The sequence below is a fragment of the Phalacrocorax aristotelis genome, chromosome 13 (assembly GCF_949628215.1).
Source record: "Phalacrocorax aristotelis chromosome 13, bGulAri2.1, whole genome shotgun sequence".
Classification (NCBI taxonomy): Eukaryota; Metazoa; Chordata; class Aves; order Suliformes; family Phalacrocoracidae; genus Phalacrocorax; species Phalacrocorax aristotelis.
In genome coordinates this window covers 15,256,177-15,273,298 of record NC_134288.1, presented here as the reverse complement: position 1 = coordinate 15,273,298, position 17,122 = coordinate 15,256,177, and the positions used below count along the sequence as shown (strand labels likewise).

The 17,122-nt window shown below is 38.9% G+C and overlaps 1 protein-coding gene across 1 annotated transcript; it reads left to right on the top strand.

Annotated features, from left to right (window-relative positions):
- The first annotated feature begins 507 nt into the window (after positions 1-507).
- On the top strand, positions 508-16,662 carry SPO11 (SPO11 initiator of meiotic double strand breaks). Its single transcript, XM_075108754.1, has 13 exons — positions 508-909; positions 3,423-3,536; positions 6,532-6,620; positions 7,224-7,290; positions 7,505-7,613; positions 8,222-8,308; positions 10,029-10,065; positions 10,288-10,397; positions 11,319-11,418; positions 12,714-12,751; positions 14,350-14,426; positions 14,618-14,729; positions 15,419-16,662. The coding sequence occupies exons 1-13, from the start codon at positions 764-766 to the stop codon at positions 15,536-15,538; spliced, it is 1,206 nt and encodes a 401-aa protein (XP_074964855.1). The 5' UTR covers positions 508-763; the 3' UTR covers positions 15,539-16,662.
- Positions 16,663-17,122: the final 460 nt, after the last annotated feature.

The following is a 17,122-nucleotide window of genomic DNA, read 5'->3' as shown; positions in this document are numbered from 1 at the left end:
TTCTAAAACTTCTGAATGCTGAAGGCAAATTATAAAAATAGTATTTAATATTTAATCTCAGTAGAAGTGGAATTCCATTTTTGGGGAATGAAGCCGATTTTTCAACACTTGGAGTTGCATTGGAGCTTTCAGCTTTTTCGGCTTTCTTCCAGCTGCTGAGAACAGTTAGGAAAAGACATTTGATATTGAGGGAAGAAAATAATTGCTGGTCATTCAGAAAGGATGAGAAAAGTATTGACGAGCCATTTGGCCACTTTGGCCAGATTGATTCCAGTGACCCTGAGATATGGGTGCTGTGAAGTTTGTGCTTAAATATCTGCTCACGCCGTTCTGAGGTTCAGCTCCCAGCGGAGAATGTGGTCAGTCAGGAAGGGCGGGAGAAGGTCCCTGTCAGGGTGGGCAGGGCCATCTCCTGTCTGTTAGCAAGAGCGGGAAAAGCCATTGGTCAGTCAGGGAGAGCGGGAAAAGCCATTGGTCAGTCAGGGAGAGCGGGAAAAGCCCTCGGTCAGTCAGGGAGAGCGGGAAAAGCCCTCGGTCAGTCAGGAAGGGCAGGGCCCTCTCCTGTCCTTTAGAAAGGGCAGGAAAAGCCCTTGGTCGGTCAGTCAGTCAGTCAGAGCAAGGAAATCTTGACTTTGGTTGCCACAAAAATTTTCTGCTTTTTCTCTCTGACCCTATGGTTTGACCTCAGATCATGAGTTTTAAGTCCAGCATGCAGAATAGCCTTTTCTAATTTCTTTGGTAGTCTCTTTTGCCTCTCTTTAACATGGCTTCATCCCTTCCAGAGAAGTTGGATTGGACTGCACCACCCTTCATGGAGGACCGCAGTATGCGTTCCACTGAAGTGGGAACTGGGAACATGGCCAGCTTCAGGGAAACAAGTCTGTCTGGTCATGAGAGCCACATCCCTAGGTAAAAGATGTGAAATATAGCACCCATACTCTCTTTCCACGGTAATGACTAAGTAGGTAGCGCAAAAGTGAAAAACATACTTCCCTACAAAAACATAGGGGAGATGGGGCTCTCATACTGCAAACCGCATCTCCTTCCCTCAGACCTCTCCAAAAAGTCTGTAGGTACAGACAGAAATACCGAAAACCGTGACAAAACAAACATACTGAATTTCACTAACAAAAAACGCTTGTCATTTTTTTAAAGACCCTTTCCGTACACAGTGTATCAGCCTCAGAGGCTAGAACAGACTGGAAGCATCTTAGAAGTTTTTTAAAAGGAAAAGGATAATAATAATAATGACGACTTGGAGAGTTCTTAGTCTTTGTGGCAGGGTATGGGAGCCTCATGGGTTTGGAGTGTGTTGGTCTATTACATTGCAGATTTTTATTTGTAACTGTTTCTCTTGTGTATTTATATTGTTTTCTTGCAAAAAGGTGCTATAATATTAACCTTTTATGCTACTAATGTTGAAGATCATTTCTTGTGCTATACAGAAACAAGTATCTACTCATGCTGCAACATGTTAGAAATGATCAGGCAAACCCTGTGAGATACACAGTGCCTACCCCTTCTCTGCTCAGATTTCACTGTTAACTAAACCAGAGTGAATTTTAAGTAGGCATACTTGGCCAGTGTCGTATGTTTGCTTATTAAAATTCAGTTAATCTCTGCAAAAGGAGACAGAATATCAGCAGGGGATACACAGAGAATTGCTGTCCTTTTCCTCCTATTTTGCCACATTTACAACTTCTGTTGGCCAGTAAATCAGGAAACTGGGATTGGAACAGAAACCTGGACTTTGAAATTCTGCAGCAAGCTTTGAAGTACATCTGGAATATTAGACAGTTACAGTGGAGAGAACCAAATGAATAAGTAAAATGAATATCAAAGCAATGACATGGTTTAGATTTCCTATCTACCTATCTGTTCTTTCATCCATCTGCCCATACATATTTTTATTGTCTTCAACACTCTAATTTTTGTTATGTTGGAGGTGTGCACCATGGTCGGCTTTGCTTACCTCTTTCACCATTTGCTGCATTACACATTTAGCTCACCAGCTAACCATTTCCTCTCTGCTTACTAGAATTTCTGTTTTGGATATGGCAGTGAGATGTAGGATTTTTAATTAGGAGGAAGAGACTATGAGTCAGAAAGTTAGGGAATCTTGGACTTGATTATGAAGCCATTATACTGTAGAAAATTAATTTACATACTGGCTGCACGACCAGGCCTTCTTGTGTTACCAGCACTGCAAATGCTGCACTGTTTCACCTTTGGAAAGCCATTAGTCCCTTTGTGTCCAAATTTATTCATCTGAACAACAACAAAAAAATCTTGCATCGTTGAATGGTTTAATATTATTGGACAAAAATGTTAGTAATACTAGTAGGGGTTTTTTATGCAGACACTACTACAACTAACATTTTAAAATAAAAGGTTAATACTTTCCAGAAATTGTTTTCAAAATCTAGTAATCTAGTTTTAGGAGAATGAGGAGTAAGTGGAAGCTGAGCTACAAAACAAAAGCAGCATATTCAGCTGATAGGAGAGTGCTTTAATGTCACTTTGTTATTGTTTGAGGAGACTCATAGCGAGGTTTTAGAAACCATTCTTGCTGATTTTGTAACAGTGGGTTAATTCTTTTTGTGTGGTGTGCCCTGGTATTGACTCATCTTTTCTTAGCATATTACTTAATGACAAAATTGGACTTTGCTGAGAAAACTTTGAGCTAAAATAAGTTTTGTCTATTCGTTTCATTCCTACCTAAACTTATGATGGTATGCAGTACACTTGTAATTTTAAGGACAGCTGAAATGTTGGAGTCAGATTGCTTATGAAAATAAAAAGCATCTGTCATAACACTCAAACCAGCCTACAGTTTTGCTGTAAGGGATCTGCTGCAAGGTTACTTTGTCTTTTTATGTGAAAGATACAGATTTTATTCTTTTCATAGCGCATCTGTTGAGACTAAGCCTTCGTATAATTAAAAACCTTAACAGTTTGTTCAGGGCAGCAGATCAAAAGGTTAACATGCAATGGTACAACAGGAAGTATTTGTACTCTTGAACATTTTTTAAATTTACAGCACTTAGAAACAATTTAGCCCAAATCATAGCCAAAGCCAATATTACATCATTTATAGTAAAACATTAATCATTAGTCACAAACCAGCCAGTTGGTCTAAAAGTTCAGCTGGTGAAAAAATTTGATGGTTTCAGGATTGAATAGAAATGTACTTTTAATTGTGTCCTCAGTTATGCATCTGGAATGGAAAGTCAAAGATTTTAGGGAAACAGAACAAAACAAAATGAAAAAACAAAAGAATTCCTCCACATTTCTGAAACAAATATATCCTTGAAGCAGTTTTGGATTACATGATTTTTGTAGGAGTGGGGATAGATGATCAAAACTCAAAGTACAGTTAGATTTTATCACATGAACTGTATCATTATTTTTCTTTGTTTCAGTTCTGAAGTTCTTGAAGCAATAGAAAATGTTATTCAAGGTGTATTTGAAAGCTTGGCCCAAAAAAAAGCACCTGTTCTCACAGTGGTTAACAGATCAGATTGGAGGAATATAGAGTAAGTATTACATATTTTAAAGTCCTGCCTTATATTAATATAAATGCCACGAATATAAACTTGATTATGAAACTTCCAGAAAAGTTAATGTTACATAATTCTGTAAGTATTAGAATCAATAAATAATTTGACTTCTTAAAAAGTAATGGAGAAATACTTAGTAACCGCTCTGCATGAACAGGCATCATGCATTAAGTAACAGCAGACCATAGCATAAAGGGGAATGTAAAACTACTGTAATGGGGGTTAGAAGGAAAAGGGAGGTCCCATAAACAGTCATTTTCTGGAAGCAGTAGAAACTAGAAATGATAAGCTGTGTCAGAGTGGAAAAAGTCTGCTTTTGGCTGGAAAGAGTTACCAGCAATTTCATCCTCCGATGCCTTTTCTGTGCTTCCTCTTTTCCTTTTCTCTGCTTTTCTCCATGGTATCTTATTTCTTAAAATGATAGTAATAAACTTATCTTTTTGCTCTTCAGAGAAGATGCATTTCGCCTCTTCCTGATGTATTTCTTGCCTCAGTTCATTACCAGCCAAATAAAGCAAACCAAGTTTCTAGTATGTTACCTACATTCCAGATCTCATGCCAGCTTATCTAGACAGGATCAGAGAAAAAGCAACCTGTCCTCCTTTATAACATGCTTTGCGATTTGTAGAAGTTGCTCGTGCAACAGTATTTTCCCAGGCAGCCCATTTAAACTGAAAATACCTGAAACTGAGAGATTAATTGCTTTCTATAATCCAGACGCAAAAGGGTGAAGGAAGACACTGATCCATTTTTTGCCCTGTAATAGCTTTGGACGTTGGGGGTTAAAGGATATTCAGGTTGATAAGATTGCGGGGGTGCTTGTAAGCAGACACATTACAAACATTTGAGGTTGAGAAAGCACAGCAAACCTTCCACGCGTAACACTTCGGTGGGATACTTGTTTAATGAGAACAATAAATTTCTGTCAGTCAAAAAACCTGAGGGGCCTGAAGGTAATCAGTTAACTGACAGCCTTGTATGTTCCAGGGAATTTAATGGTTTGTGCCTTGATAGTTTGACAAAAATGTTTCACTCGTATGTCTGTAAAATTAAAATACTGTAACAAGGTTTTGCAATTTTTGGCAATCTTTGCGGAAATGGCATTCCAGGCTAGAAAAACAAATGTGAGATGTTATTTGCCATCAGAGCACATTGGGGGGGAAGAACGTTCAAATTAAAACAAGTTAACATCACAGTATGTTAAAAATAAGACTCATCAATCACATTTTAAAAAGCTGAACTATTATTTATGGTAGAGAAATGTAAATCTCAGATAGGCATTTCCGTTGAATAGTGACCTACAACCCACTTTAATACAGCAGTTTAAGAAAACTAAAATGAAAATAAATGGACAAATAAGAATAAAAACAGAATGCCAAAATGTAATAAGAATGGAAGAAAATATTGTCAGTGGGGCATTTCTTTTCCTTTTTTAGGTGGCCTTTTCATACCTAACCTACACAGCTGGAATCTGCTGGGCAGGAACTAGTAGGACAAAAGAATGATTCCATGTTTGAAATGTTCCTTGTAAACATTTGTAGATGCCCAGAGTGGTATTTACCTGAGAATGATGTTGAGCAGTGAGAATGCCAGCCTTAAAGCAGTACAACCAGTTTCCATTGTCCAGCTGTAGCTTTCAAAAAAAACCCCCAAAACAAAGAAAAAAAACCCAAGACTAAATTTCCCATTAGTGAAAAGATGATTTTATAGAAAACTGCTCTGCTGGGGCAAAGGCAGTCCTAGGAAGAATTGCTGGTGTCTGACCTAATGCCAGTTTGCAGTTGCCTTTATGACGTATCTGTGGGAGCCCCATGGATCAGGCCCTTCAGCACACTGGTTCCCGAAAGGAGCGTCCCGTCTTTAACCCTATCCCAGCAAAGCTTTGATTACCGTTTTCCTCCCATGCAGTTACAATGTAGGGAGCATGGAAAAGAAACCCACAAATATCTTTTAAATGTTGCAGCACAAAGGCAAGGAAGTTCCTGTAAAGCTGGCAGGCAGATGCTGCGCTGTTCCTCATTGCTGTCACTGTGCATGCATGCAGCGTGGTGTGTTCTGCCACCCAAAGGATGCCTGGAGCAAAACCTCTGACAAAGAAATTTAGAAACATTACGTGGTTTTAGATAATATTATGCCCATTTTGCCGCCAATAATTTTTAAAAGCGCATAAAAAACTCTGAAATGAAAAAGGATGCTTTAAAGACAGGACTGGCATATCATAAGGCACTAAAATAATTTTAACTAAAATAATGAAGTGTCATTAAGAAAATAACTGGTTCTTTTGGTGAGTTGTGCACCTTCAGACATGAAATGGTGAAACACGAAATGGTAGAGCTCGTTTAGATTAAACAATTGTTTAGGAAATAGGATGGACCACATTTTTGTTTCCAAAAGTTAACAATGGAATATAATTGGGTTGATCTGATAATAATTTAAGGGCGTAAATCAGATAATATTATTGTAATATGAAATAATAACACTTTTTCATACACTCCATGTCAGTAAGTCACTGTGTCAGACTTGATTTGTATTCCAATAATGATTCACATTTTTTCCTGTGTTGGTTATTCCTTTGTTTTTGTGCTAAATAATAATAGATGCTGACATATTAACAGTTACAAATGCATATATGATATTTTGTCTCTACTTTTGCTGGAAACGTATTTTAGGCTTAAATTTACTCTTGAAGTATCTTCTTGAGAAACTTTCATGTTGTGAAGCCAACGTTCAGATCGGGGGCAGCTCAGTAAGGTTTTGAACGGGTCGTTCTGGCAGGTGATGACTGCTGCCTGCCTTTTTCCTTCAGCCACTCCAGCTCCACCCCAGCTGATGGTTTCTCTTTGGAGCCTGAAAATAGCCCTCGCATATTTAATTATATGAAAGGGGTCTGAGTCTGAATTACCTTGCAGAGAGCAATTTACATATATTCAATAAGTTTACAGTTTTATTGTGTCTGTTTGCAATATATCAGATTTAAAGATTCTGTGGGCCTGCAGATGATACCACGTTGTACTACAAAACGAATAAGAAGTGACTGCCCTAGGTCAGCTCCAAAATTTGGTAAGTTAAAAAAGCCTAAAAGCAGAATTATTGGGTTTTCTTGTATTTTAGTTCAAAGCTTTGTTAAAAAAAAAAAAAAGAAAAAAGAAAAGAAAAATGACGCACTGTGATTTCGAAGTGTATGGCTAATATAACCTGATACTATGACCAGCCTTTTGGCTTTTCTTTATTAAATTATAGTGAGTGACAGTGAAATTAATACAGCTGTCTTAGAGTTTCTACCCTCCCTGAATGAAGATCAGCTGAAGGCATATTCAGAAGGTCTTAATGTAAAAACATCACCCTTCTTCTCAAAGCTAGGTAGTAAAGGAATCTTGGAATATGGACAATATGCTAATTTGTTTTTCTAACTCAGTCATTTAATTTCTTGGCCTGGACGCAGGGCATACATTCCCTCACTTAACTCTATCATATTTTTTTCTAATTATGCTAGAAATCATTGAGTCTATTGATTAGTACAGTCACTCTGTATTTTCACAGCACATTAAAGCATATGTCTGAGTTCTATTTTATGAGAAAAAAATATGGGTCTATATAAAGACAAATTATTGTATGTGCATTTCTGGAAATGGATAAATTATTTTTTAAAATGTATCTTTTCAGCTCTGATGCTCAAAATATTATCTATGATCTATAAGATGGTGCAGAGCAATACTTATGCAACTAAAAGGTAACACACTACATTTCTGTAATTTCACAAAAAAGTTGTATCTTAAGAATGTTATTGTGAAAAACAGCTGGTAGGGTGCAAACATTTAGGATAATGGTTTCCTACACGTAAAATGCTTTAGGTTGAGCTGATTATCCATGCCCTCTACAAAATTCTCACTAGCCTACAGCTGTTTCAGTATTATAATTACAAATACAATATTTTGTCTTGATAGAGATATCTATTATTCAGATACACAACTGTTTGGTAGCCAAAGTGTTGTGGACAATATAATCAATGACATTTCTTGCATGCTTAAGATACCACGGAGAAGTCTACACATAGTAAGTGCTTATTATGAATGTCTTTCATCATTATTTCCGAATCACATAGATTGAACTGAAAGCTCAAATACAAAGAAAAGTTATCAGTAGGAAAGGAGTAGTTAAAATAGTGAGTGTCATGTGTGCAAATGAAACCTAATTATGGTTTATCACAGCTCTCCAAAGATGTCTTTCTTCAGAGAAAATTCAGTTTTCTTGCTCCAAAGAATTTGGGACGAGCTGCCAGGTAAAATCACAGGGCCTTTTGCTATTACCTAAACTTCAGAGTGCCAGGCATCTGTTCAGCAGTTCGTACCCAAATGATTTGCTGACTTGGGGCCCAATGAAAATTTAAAGGTCAGAGATGTAACAGCCTTTTGAAGGTACTTTGTCTCATGCCTTACAAGAATTCCTTTGTATCTATAAACACAGTTAACATTATTTATTGTTAGTGTGCCTTTATATCCATGATGACAACATTGCTTAGTGTTTAAAGGTTGATGGCAGTCAATAACTGCTTATTACCAGCCAGAATTCTTTTCAGAAGTTTCTTGCTTTGCTTGTGCAATATAGTAACATAACAGCATGTATTTCCAATTTACTGCCTGCAACTTATTCTGTTTTTTCAGCTGTCTTCAACTAAAGGTTTTGTTGCTGGTAATTTAAGTTACACTGAGGAAGATGGTACAAAAGTGAATTGTACCTGCGGTGCAACGGTAGGTGTTATAAAGTAGTAATTCATAGCATCTACCTTTGCATGGCATCCTTGCACTTGTAGCTCGGGTTACTGTATACATTTATTATACAGACCTGTGCTTGTGACAAATTGAGACATTACAACCTGGATGAAAAAAGAGAGAGAAAAAGCACTGCTCAACTGTATTGCAATGCTGAAGCTCAGCTATATACTCACCAGGAATATATCCTTTGGATACGGTTTTTAGCACTACCTTCTACCACAGGAGCCTTGCAGAGGAAGGCATATACCTTACCCTTTATACTATATATGTTCTGACAATAAGTGCTCTGAACCAAAGAATCCCGAGCACTCTAAGCACACTTTGTTTCTGTCACAATAGATTAATTTCTGGCAGAGTAAGAAAACAAGTCTTACAGCACGAGTTAACATAGTCCTGTGGTCCTCAGTGAGCTGCTTCTACCACACTGGGCAGACTCCTCCAGTAGCAGCACCACAGATGAGAGACTGAATTGAGCCTCTAGAACTAGAAAGCTCTTTCTGCACCCAAGTTATGTTCTCATTTACAGAAGTTTAATGACGATACCCCATAGGAATGGAGATTGTCTTCATGTGCCCAACCAAAGGTATATAATATCAGGCTGTTTGGTCTCAGGATTATCACTTATACAGGAATCACAGACATTTTGTGATTCAGAGTCTGATCGGGGCGTTGGACAAGATGATCTCCAGAGTTCCCTTCCAACCACTAACATTCTGTGATGAGAAGGGCTTGTATTGTCAACTAATTTTATCAAAGGCGGCACTGAGCTGGATAGATGCTTCATAAGAGTGAAGAGCCAAAAGTGATTTGAGGAGATGAGCTTCAACTAATCTAGTCCCAAAAGATTTCCTCTAGCCATGCAGAATATGAACACAGGAACAGAACTCAGACTTGATGACTGTTGTAATGATTTCCTGGAAAATGTGTTCATTGTAAGCCTACGTCGGTAATTTCAAAATGGAAAGATAACCTTAGCTGCCTACTATGCTTTGTTTTTAAGCAGAGCGTAAAGACCCCAGTTATTAATGCTCTTCTACAGCTCCTCATATTTTTTTTTGTTGAGTTGTTCCACCCTGGCACCGGAGGTGATTTAGCAGTCAGATGTAAAAACAGACCACACACTTCAATATATACACACTCTTTTGCCAAGATGTTCCTCCAGTTCCTGTTTTCTCATCCATATGCTTGCCAGATTGAGCCAATCCTAATATGAGATGTAAAGTAAACGTTACTATGTCTTAAACTTGTTGCTCCAAAATAGTTATCAAATCAGGTTATAGGTTAGTAAAAGAACGGATTTAATGGACTTCCAAAAAGAATGTTTTAAGCCTGTATTCAATTTGCAATCTTCACACTAAGTTGACTTTTTTTCTGGCTAAGACAGATAAAAAAATTAATCAGGACACTGTTATCTCTGTAATGCCCATCTGATGAACAATCTTCTGTGACAGTAGCAGAAACATTTTTGAAAAGCATCTTGTTATGACAGGAGGACTCCTGCACAACTATATAGGAGGGCAGGATATGAATGGTTGAATACCCTTACGGAGAGATGAAAATGTCATGATTGATCTTGTATATAGAAGATGAATGGCTGTTTCAGGATGTAATTGTGTCCTTCATTACCTAATGTTGTTATTTTAAAATGTATCATTTTCTCTATTTAAAATGATTCATCTCATTTCTGTTGTTTTAGGCAGTCACTGTGCCATCTAATGTTCAAGGAATTAGAAGTATCCTTTGAGCAAGAAGTCTCATTGTGGACTGAAAAAATAAAGTAAAAACAAAGAATATTCCAAGTTAAACAATGTTCTGGTAATTTTTTCTTTGCTTGTTGGCTCTGAAATTGAGTCGTGAACACTGCTTTTGGCTCCAGAACAGGTATTTTAGAGCATTTAGTTTTAATTGATTGGTGTGATGGGTCATTTTACATGCAGCAAGCCTTAACAGAAAAGATTTAATCTCACATGCCAAATTCATGTTAATTGTAGAAAAAGATGCAACTTTTCAGAGACTCCTGGATGACGATTTCTGCAATAAATTGTCCCCCTGTATAATGATCACGGTACGCATCTTACACTTCATATCACCTAGCTGGATATAAGAATTTAAATGGTACCTTAGCATTGTAGCAGTGCTCAAACTGGGTCAAAAGACAATAACAGAATTAAAATGAAACATGTCTGATTTTTTTTTTTATTTTGTTACCCTGGTAGAAATACAAAGCTCACAATCTAAAGACTTATTTCCTCCAAACATCTCCTTAGAGCTTGGTAAATTATCAGCTTCATGTGCTGCTGCAAAGTAGCTGCCCCACTTGCTCTCAGAAAGGCTTAACTGCTGAGTAACCTTTTGTCCTTCAGGATCCTAGGTTTAGCAAACCCAGATGAAACAGAATTGGTTGATTTTGGATTGTACTGAAAGAGCTGTGGAGCCTGGAGAATTAATAGGAATGTTGAAACAGAATATGCGTACCTACTTGTTCTGGGACAAATTTGGCCCACAAAGAGGAAAACCCATTCCCCATACCGAAGAGAGAGACGCCTTTATGCTCCGCAGCATGCTGTCCTGTTATAGTCAGTCAGCACAAGAGCTTGTCTTATATTGTTTCATTAGTGCCACAAATATTTTTCAGAAGAAAAAAGTGCCCTTTTCACACCAGCTGATACCGATACCGGGGTACATCTATACATCGACACCCAGGCTTTACAAATGAACTCCTTAAATAGAGGAATGTATGATATGTCTGCAGTGTCTGTGATCCTGATCATCTGCTGTGCTGCTCCCCAGCCTGGTCCTCCTTCCCTCCTTACAGAGCCAAAATAGGAGCATACGTACAACCTGCCCTGCAAAATAGCTGCTGGAGAAATATTTCTGCCAGCATCTTGTTTGTTTGCTTGCTTTTAAATGACAAATGTAACCACATAAGCAGCCAGATGTTGTTTTAATTAATTTAAAACTGTCTGCTTTTATTTTATTTCCTTAGGGAAGAGGCGTACCGGATCTTAATACACGACTTCTGGTCAGAAAGCTGTGGGATACTTTTCAAATGCCTATTTTCACCCTTATGGATGCAGATCCACATGGTAAATCTGTAGCGGTTCAGTGACATAAAAGGAAAGCAAAATTTATTTAGAATGTCTTTTCTCACTCTTATGGGAAGGTACTCGGAGCTTAGAGATCCAACGCAATCAGAAGGTTCCTGATTTATGCAGAATATATCCAGGAGTATGGAAGGAGTTTAACTGAAACATCAGCACTGGCTTTACATCCCCATTGAATGTTCTCTTACCCTCTGTGATGATTTGTTGTGCTTTGAAGTACTGATAAGAATCTTACTTGTACCTGAAAAACATTTTTTTACAGAATTCGTAGCTCAGAATAGAGCTAGATATGGAAGGTACCTGTAGGCCTAAAAAGCAGGACAAGGATAATGGAATTTTATGATCCATTGCATGATTCCCCTGATTTTAATGGCAGTTGGCACCTGACTGCTTCTGAGAGTCTCAGGAGGTCCTAGTTGTAGCTTTACAGAGTTCAATACCGTTGAAGATGTTGCTCTGTCAAGAATCCCAGCTGTTGGCTCTACCGTTCCTTTTGTAATAAAAGGAAATAACAGGAACTTTTGTAAATGTTGCTCAGTTTGGTATAAAGCAAAATTTCTAACTACGTTACAAACCTTAGGCCAGACAGACATGACAAAAATAGTACATCTGAGCAAGATGAGTCTTTTATTCTTTTTAAAGTAGTTCACATACACTTATACTAAAAATTCATCCCTCATGTCAATAGCTTACAGTAGTGAAAGCTAGAAATTACAAGTCTGATGCCAGCAGGAATAAAGTTAATCCTAAAACGAGGCCGTCGCTTTCTGGACGTGCTGTTGTGTTACATCAGTGGCAGGTCTGAAATTTCCCTCATTTCATGTGAGTGCGTTATGCCTTTGAATTCAGAATCTCAATTCACATACACAAAATGTAGGAAATCTCTTATGTATCTATGCTGATACCACCTGAAATTAGGGAGATTACTGCAAAATGAGAAGCAGCCTCTCAAAGCAATGAAGAGATACAGACTGCACAGGATAAAGACAGACACTTTTTGTGGCAGATGTTGGATGAGGTGTGAAAGCTGATTATCCTTGGTTTTGAAATGACTATGTGCAGACAGCGTGAAACATTTAACTAGATAAAGGTGACATATTGTGCTTAAATTCTGATTATTTTGACGTACTCTAAAAATAACTGTAAACCATAAAGAGCCTCACTAATCCCAAAGCCATAACTGTTATGCCATAAAATTGAATTCTTAATGCAGCCTTCTTAAACATGTCCAGTGTGCAGACAAACAGACACTTGACATTTGCTATTCTGCAACCTAGGTGTAGAAATAATGTGCATCTACAAATACGGATCTCTGGTGAGTACAATTTTTCCACTTCAAATATACTCTTTTGTAGACAAGCCCTGAAGCTGGAACGTATGAAGTGTTACAGCCTGTGTTAGAATCGTTACTGCCTTTCCTTTGTGCTGTTGTTTCAGCACAGAGACACAGTGTTTAGGCCTTGGGTATCTGCAACAGATACCCAAGGGTTTCTTTTTGTTCTCCCTGCAACAAAAAGAAACTGGATAACAATAACAGGTGTTTCATTTACCTGTATTTCAGTTTTTCCCTACTGCACAGGCAGTTTTCAGGACGTCCAAACAGGAGAGTGTTCTCCATTTTGCTTTGTCTCTGCCTTAGAAGAGAAACGAAGGCTGGAGGGACCTTGGGAGGAGGAGGAGGAGGAGGAGGAGAAAACTTGTGAGATGGGTGACTCTCCTCAAAATCGTGTTATGTTGGTAAAGATTTTGTTTTGGTGTGAGAATTCGCTTATGGATACACGCGTTAGCGTGGAACACATGTAGTGGAAGAGGCAAGGGGAACAAGGAGGCATTATTATATTACACTGCTAGAAGTTGAGGTACAGGACAATCTGGAAGGCAGGTAGACTAAGACGAAGGCAGAGGGCAGGAGCCGGTGGGCGAGCAGTTCAGTAAAGCAATGGAGAAAGAACATCCAAAGTTAAAAACAAAACAAAACAAAATCAAACTTCAGAAAACTGTCAGACATCGATGATGTCAGAGTTCAAATATATGCCATAACGTACGCCTCAAGGACATCCAGGGAGACAGAACTCCCCAGGTTTTCAGGTGAGCTGTCATGCTTTCAGCTCTCCTACGCAGGTGTGTAAACTGATAAAACACCGTCATCCAGGATTAAATTAAACTGGCAGGTTCCTTTGAAAGTTTATTTTGTTCCATTACAGAGCGACAGGTGTATGAAATGAAACTAGAACATGTCAAGCTCCTTACAAACAGTGGAAGTATTCCTGTACACAACATGTAACTTAACGGTGATACTTTGCTGTAGGGTGCTGTAGATGACAAAAGCTTTCGCTGATTCTAAAAGCAACCTGACAAAAGCAAGTATTACACCATCGCTGCTTCTGGGTCAGAAAGTTGGAGTCACAAACCACGGGGAGTATGGGGAGTGTTTGGAGAAGCATCACTAATTGCTTAATTGGTTTGATACTTTTCCCTGAAATATTCACTGTAGCCACGGTACTGAGCCAGGTGAACCTTTGTTTGGGCCCTTTTTATACGATGTGGTACTTTCCAGCAGAAAAAATCAGAAATTTCCAGACTTTGTTGTCATTGCTCATCCTGGCTTAATGTTCTTTTTTTGGCAATCAGACTCATATTGGCTATGAAAAACAAAACAAAATGATCCAGACTAGGCCAGCCTGAATTGGACAAGTCTAGAATCTGTCACAGTCTGAAGGGTGCAAGTCTTTGGGAAGGAGCGGTTTCCAGCAGGGGGACGTGGCAAGCTTCAGTTGCACTATTTTCTCCTACACCATCCTGATAGTGAAAATGCCTCTGTAATAAAATCCGACCATGGCCTTGGAAGGCATACGTCTCAAATAATTTAAACTAAAAGTCACTGAATGTTATAGTTGACCTTTCTTGTTTTAGTCAATGTCTTTTGAGGCCCATCATCTCACCGTTCCATCTATAAAGTGGCTTGGTCTCCTTCCATCTGATCTCAAGAGGTTAGTTATTTCCCCGAAAGGAATGGAAGTATTCTTCTGTTTCATAGACAGGAAATGCAATCTGATTAATGCACAAAACGACAACTGATCCAGTATTCTTTTCATATATCATTTTGGCTTAGTATAAAGAAATAAGTTGGAATAAATATTTAAGTATATGAGAAAATTTAACAACTTCATTTTCTTTTCAGATTAAATATACGCAAAGATGCCCTGATTCCATTTACAAAGCAAGATCAAAATAAGTTAGCAAGTATACAAAAGAGGCCTTACATTGCTTGTCAGCCACTGTGGAAAAAAGAAGTATGTATGAACCCGTTGCTTCCTATTTCTCGCTCCCCACAGGCCAAATCCTACCCCTGCAATCCTGTTCCTCTTTACAATGACAAACCCCTTTTTACAGCACAAACAGGAAGGTTTTGCAGCCCTAAAAGGCAAGATTAGGAGAGCCTGTGCCCCCCCATCTCTCTGAATCAGAGGGCCTCCGTGGCTCACAGGCCAGAACCGGTAGCAATTTAAGCTTTCCTGCCATTAGTCATCTGATGGTCGTACGCTGTACGTGGGATTTTACTGCTTTCCAAAACACTACAGCATATGTTACGCCTTTACAAGTAGGGGAACGCTCACAGCAGTTAGCTACTCAGTACTAGACCTCCAATCTCACCTGTAGTTTTTAAACCATCTCTCTCAATTCAGGTGTACATGGTGTGAAACGGTTCGAAAGGAAGGAAAGGTATGTGTGTACCTTCTCCTTCCTGTTCATGCTCATCTCATAAATGGTTTGTGTTACCGTGAGGTACACACCAGGGAACACACAAACATAGAGTAAAACGGGTCTCAGCTCAGTGATGGGGACTTTGCAGCACCATTTCCGATAATACTAACTTTACAGTTCTCCACGCGCATCCAACCAGTGTAATTCTTACGTAAATAACTACCTAACCCCAGATCAGGCTGCTCCACCATCACACACTAATTTGTTCTTCTTTTAGCTGGAAATCATGGCGGCATCTAAACTGAAGGCTGAAATTCAAGTTTTAACTTCTCTTTCATCAGATTACCTTTCCAGAGTGTATCTACCAAACAAACTGCAGTTTGGGGGATGGCTATGAACGCTTGTTTGCAAATGGCATGTTTTTCTTGGTATTATTTTGTTGGCTGCTCTTAGAAACAGAGGAGTATGCTTCAGCTTCTTGTTAGGTTTCTTTACCACAGTATCTAGATTATCATTACCTCTTTTTCCTCTTTCAAACCTTAAGAGAAATTACTATTCTTTTACAGAATAGTGTTGCTTCCATTCTGTGCCTTCTGCACTGTGGCAATGCCAAATGCGCCGGTACGTACATAAAAAGAAAATGAGATACGTTTTTTTCTGGCCAGAAAATGTTAAGTTCAAAAACGTATCAAGGAATTGCTTTGCCTTCTGTCTTAAAGCACAAGATGATGCATTACCCACTTTTTTGTTGTTGAAGAGAGCGAAAGGCTCTGTTAACAGTTGATTGCATGTGCCTCCTTTTGGAAATTGTTTTATGCACAGCATTGTGGCATTTTGTGCTCGCTGTAAATTCAGACCGAAAAGCCAGAGAAAACTCTGCACTCCTGCCTATCTCAAGCAGCTATACGTGTTCCAGCAGCCACGCTCCTAGTTGGCGTCAATGAACGAGCAAGCAGATGTGACTGAGAATTTAGTAAACAATCCTGTTAGCGATGCACATCATCACAGAATCCCGTGTTCGTTTTCTTTATTTAGTCAACACGAAAACAGTAAAAAGGAGCAGGAAACTGTGGTGATTAAAGCATGAAATAACTTTTATGTCAGGAAACCAAACTGACTGCATAGAAAATACTTCCAAAATTGTTCTATACCGTCATCACCATGGATTTTGCAGATACTGTTTTCAGTAGAGTTGTCCCATCGTGTTTTGTTTGTTTTTTTTTTTTTTTTAACTACTGTTCTACCTGTATTGAATTCATGGAATTAAATTAAATTAAAATTCCTTTTTTTTTTACTGCACAGTAGCAGTGTGACTACCTACTAGTAATTTCTAGTGTCCCAGTGCACAAGCAATCTGGATCCAGGAGGAGCACGAGACCATCCCATCAGCAGGTGTCAGGGCGGTGGGGTAGGCGTTACCGCAGGAGGGTCAGATTGACACACAGCCTGCCTGGAGTTCACAGGCAGAGAACGTGGCTGTGTCTGGCCTTAAGGGAGGCTTTATTTTCCTGAGTTTCTGAAATACTTGGGAGTAGCGTTAACACCATTTGAATTTAAACAGGGGAAGTTTCCCCAGGCTGCAGAAATTGTATTTAGTGCCACTGCAACACCCACAGGGAGCCGAATGTTGTTTGACCCCTCTGACCACTTCATCTCCTCAGACATCGTTCAAAAACCCACCTTATTTGCAATGTCTACTATGGTGCTACAAACATCATGGAGTAGAAACGTAGAATCATAGAATCATTACGGTTGGAGAAGACCTCTAGGATCATCAAGTCTAACCATCAACGCAACACCCCCAGGCCTCCTAAACCATGTCCCCAAGTGTCACATCTACACAGTTCTTGAACACCCCAGGGATGGTGATTCCCCCATCTCTCCGGGCAGCCTGTGCCAGGGCCTGACCTCTGTCAGTGAACGCATTTTTCCTAATCTCCAGTCTAAACCTGCCTTGATGCAGCCTGAGGCCATTTCCTCT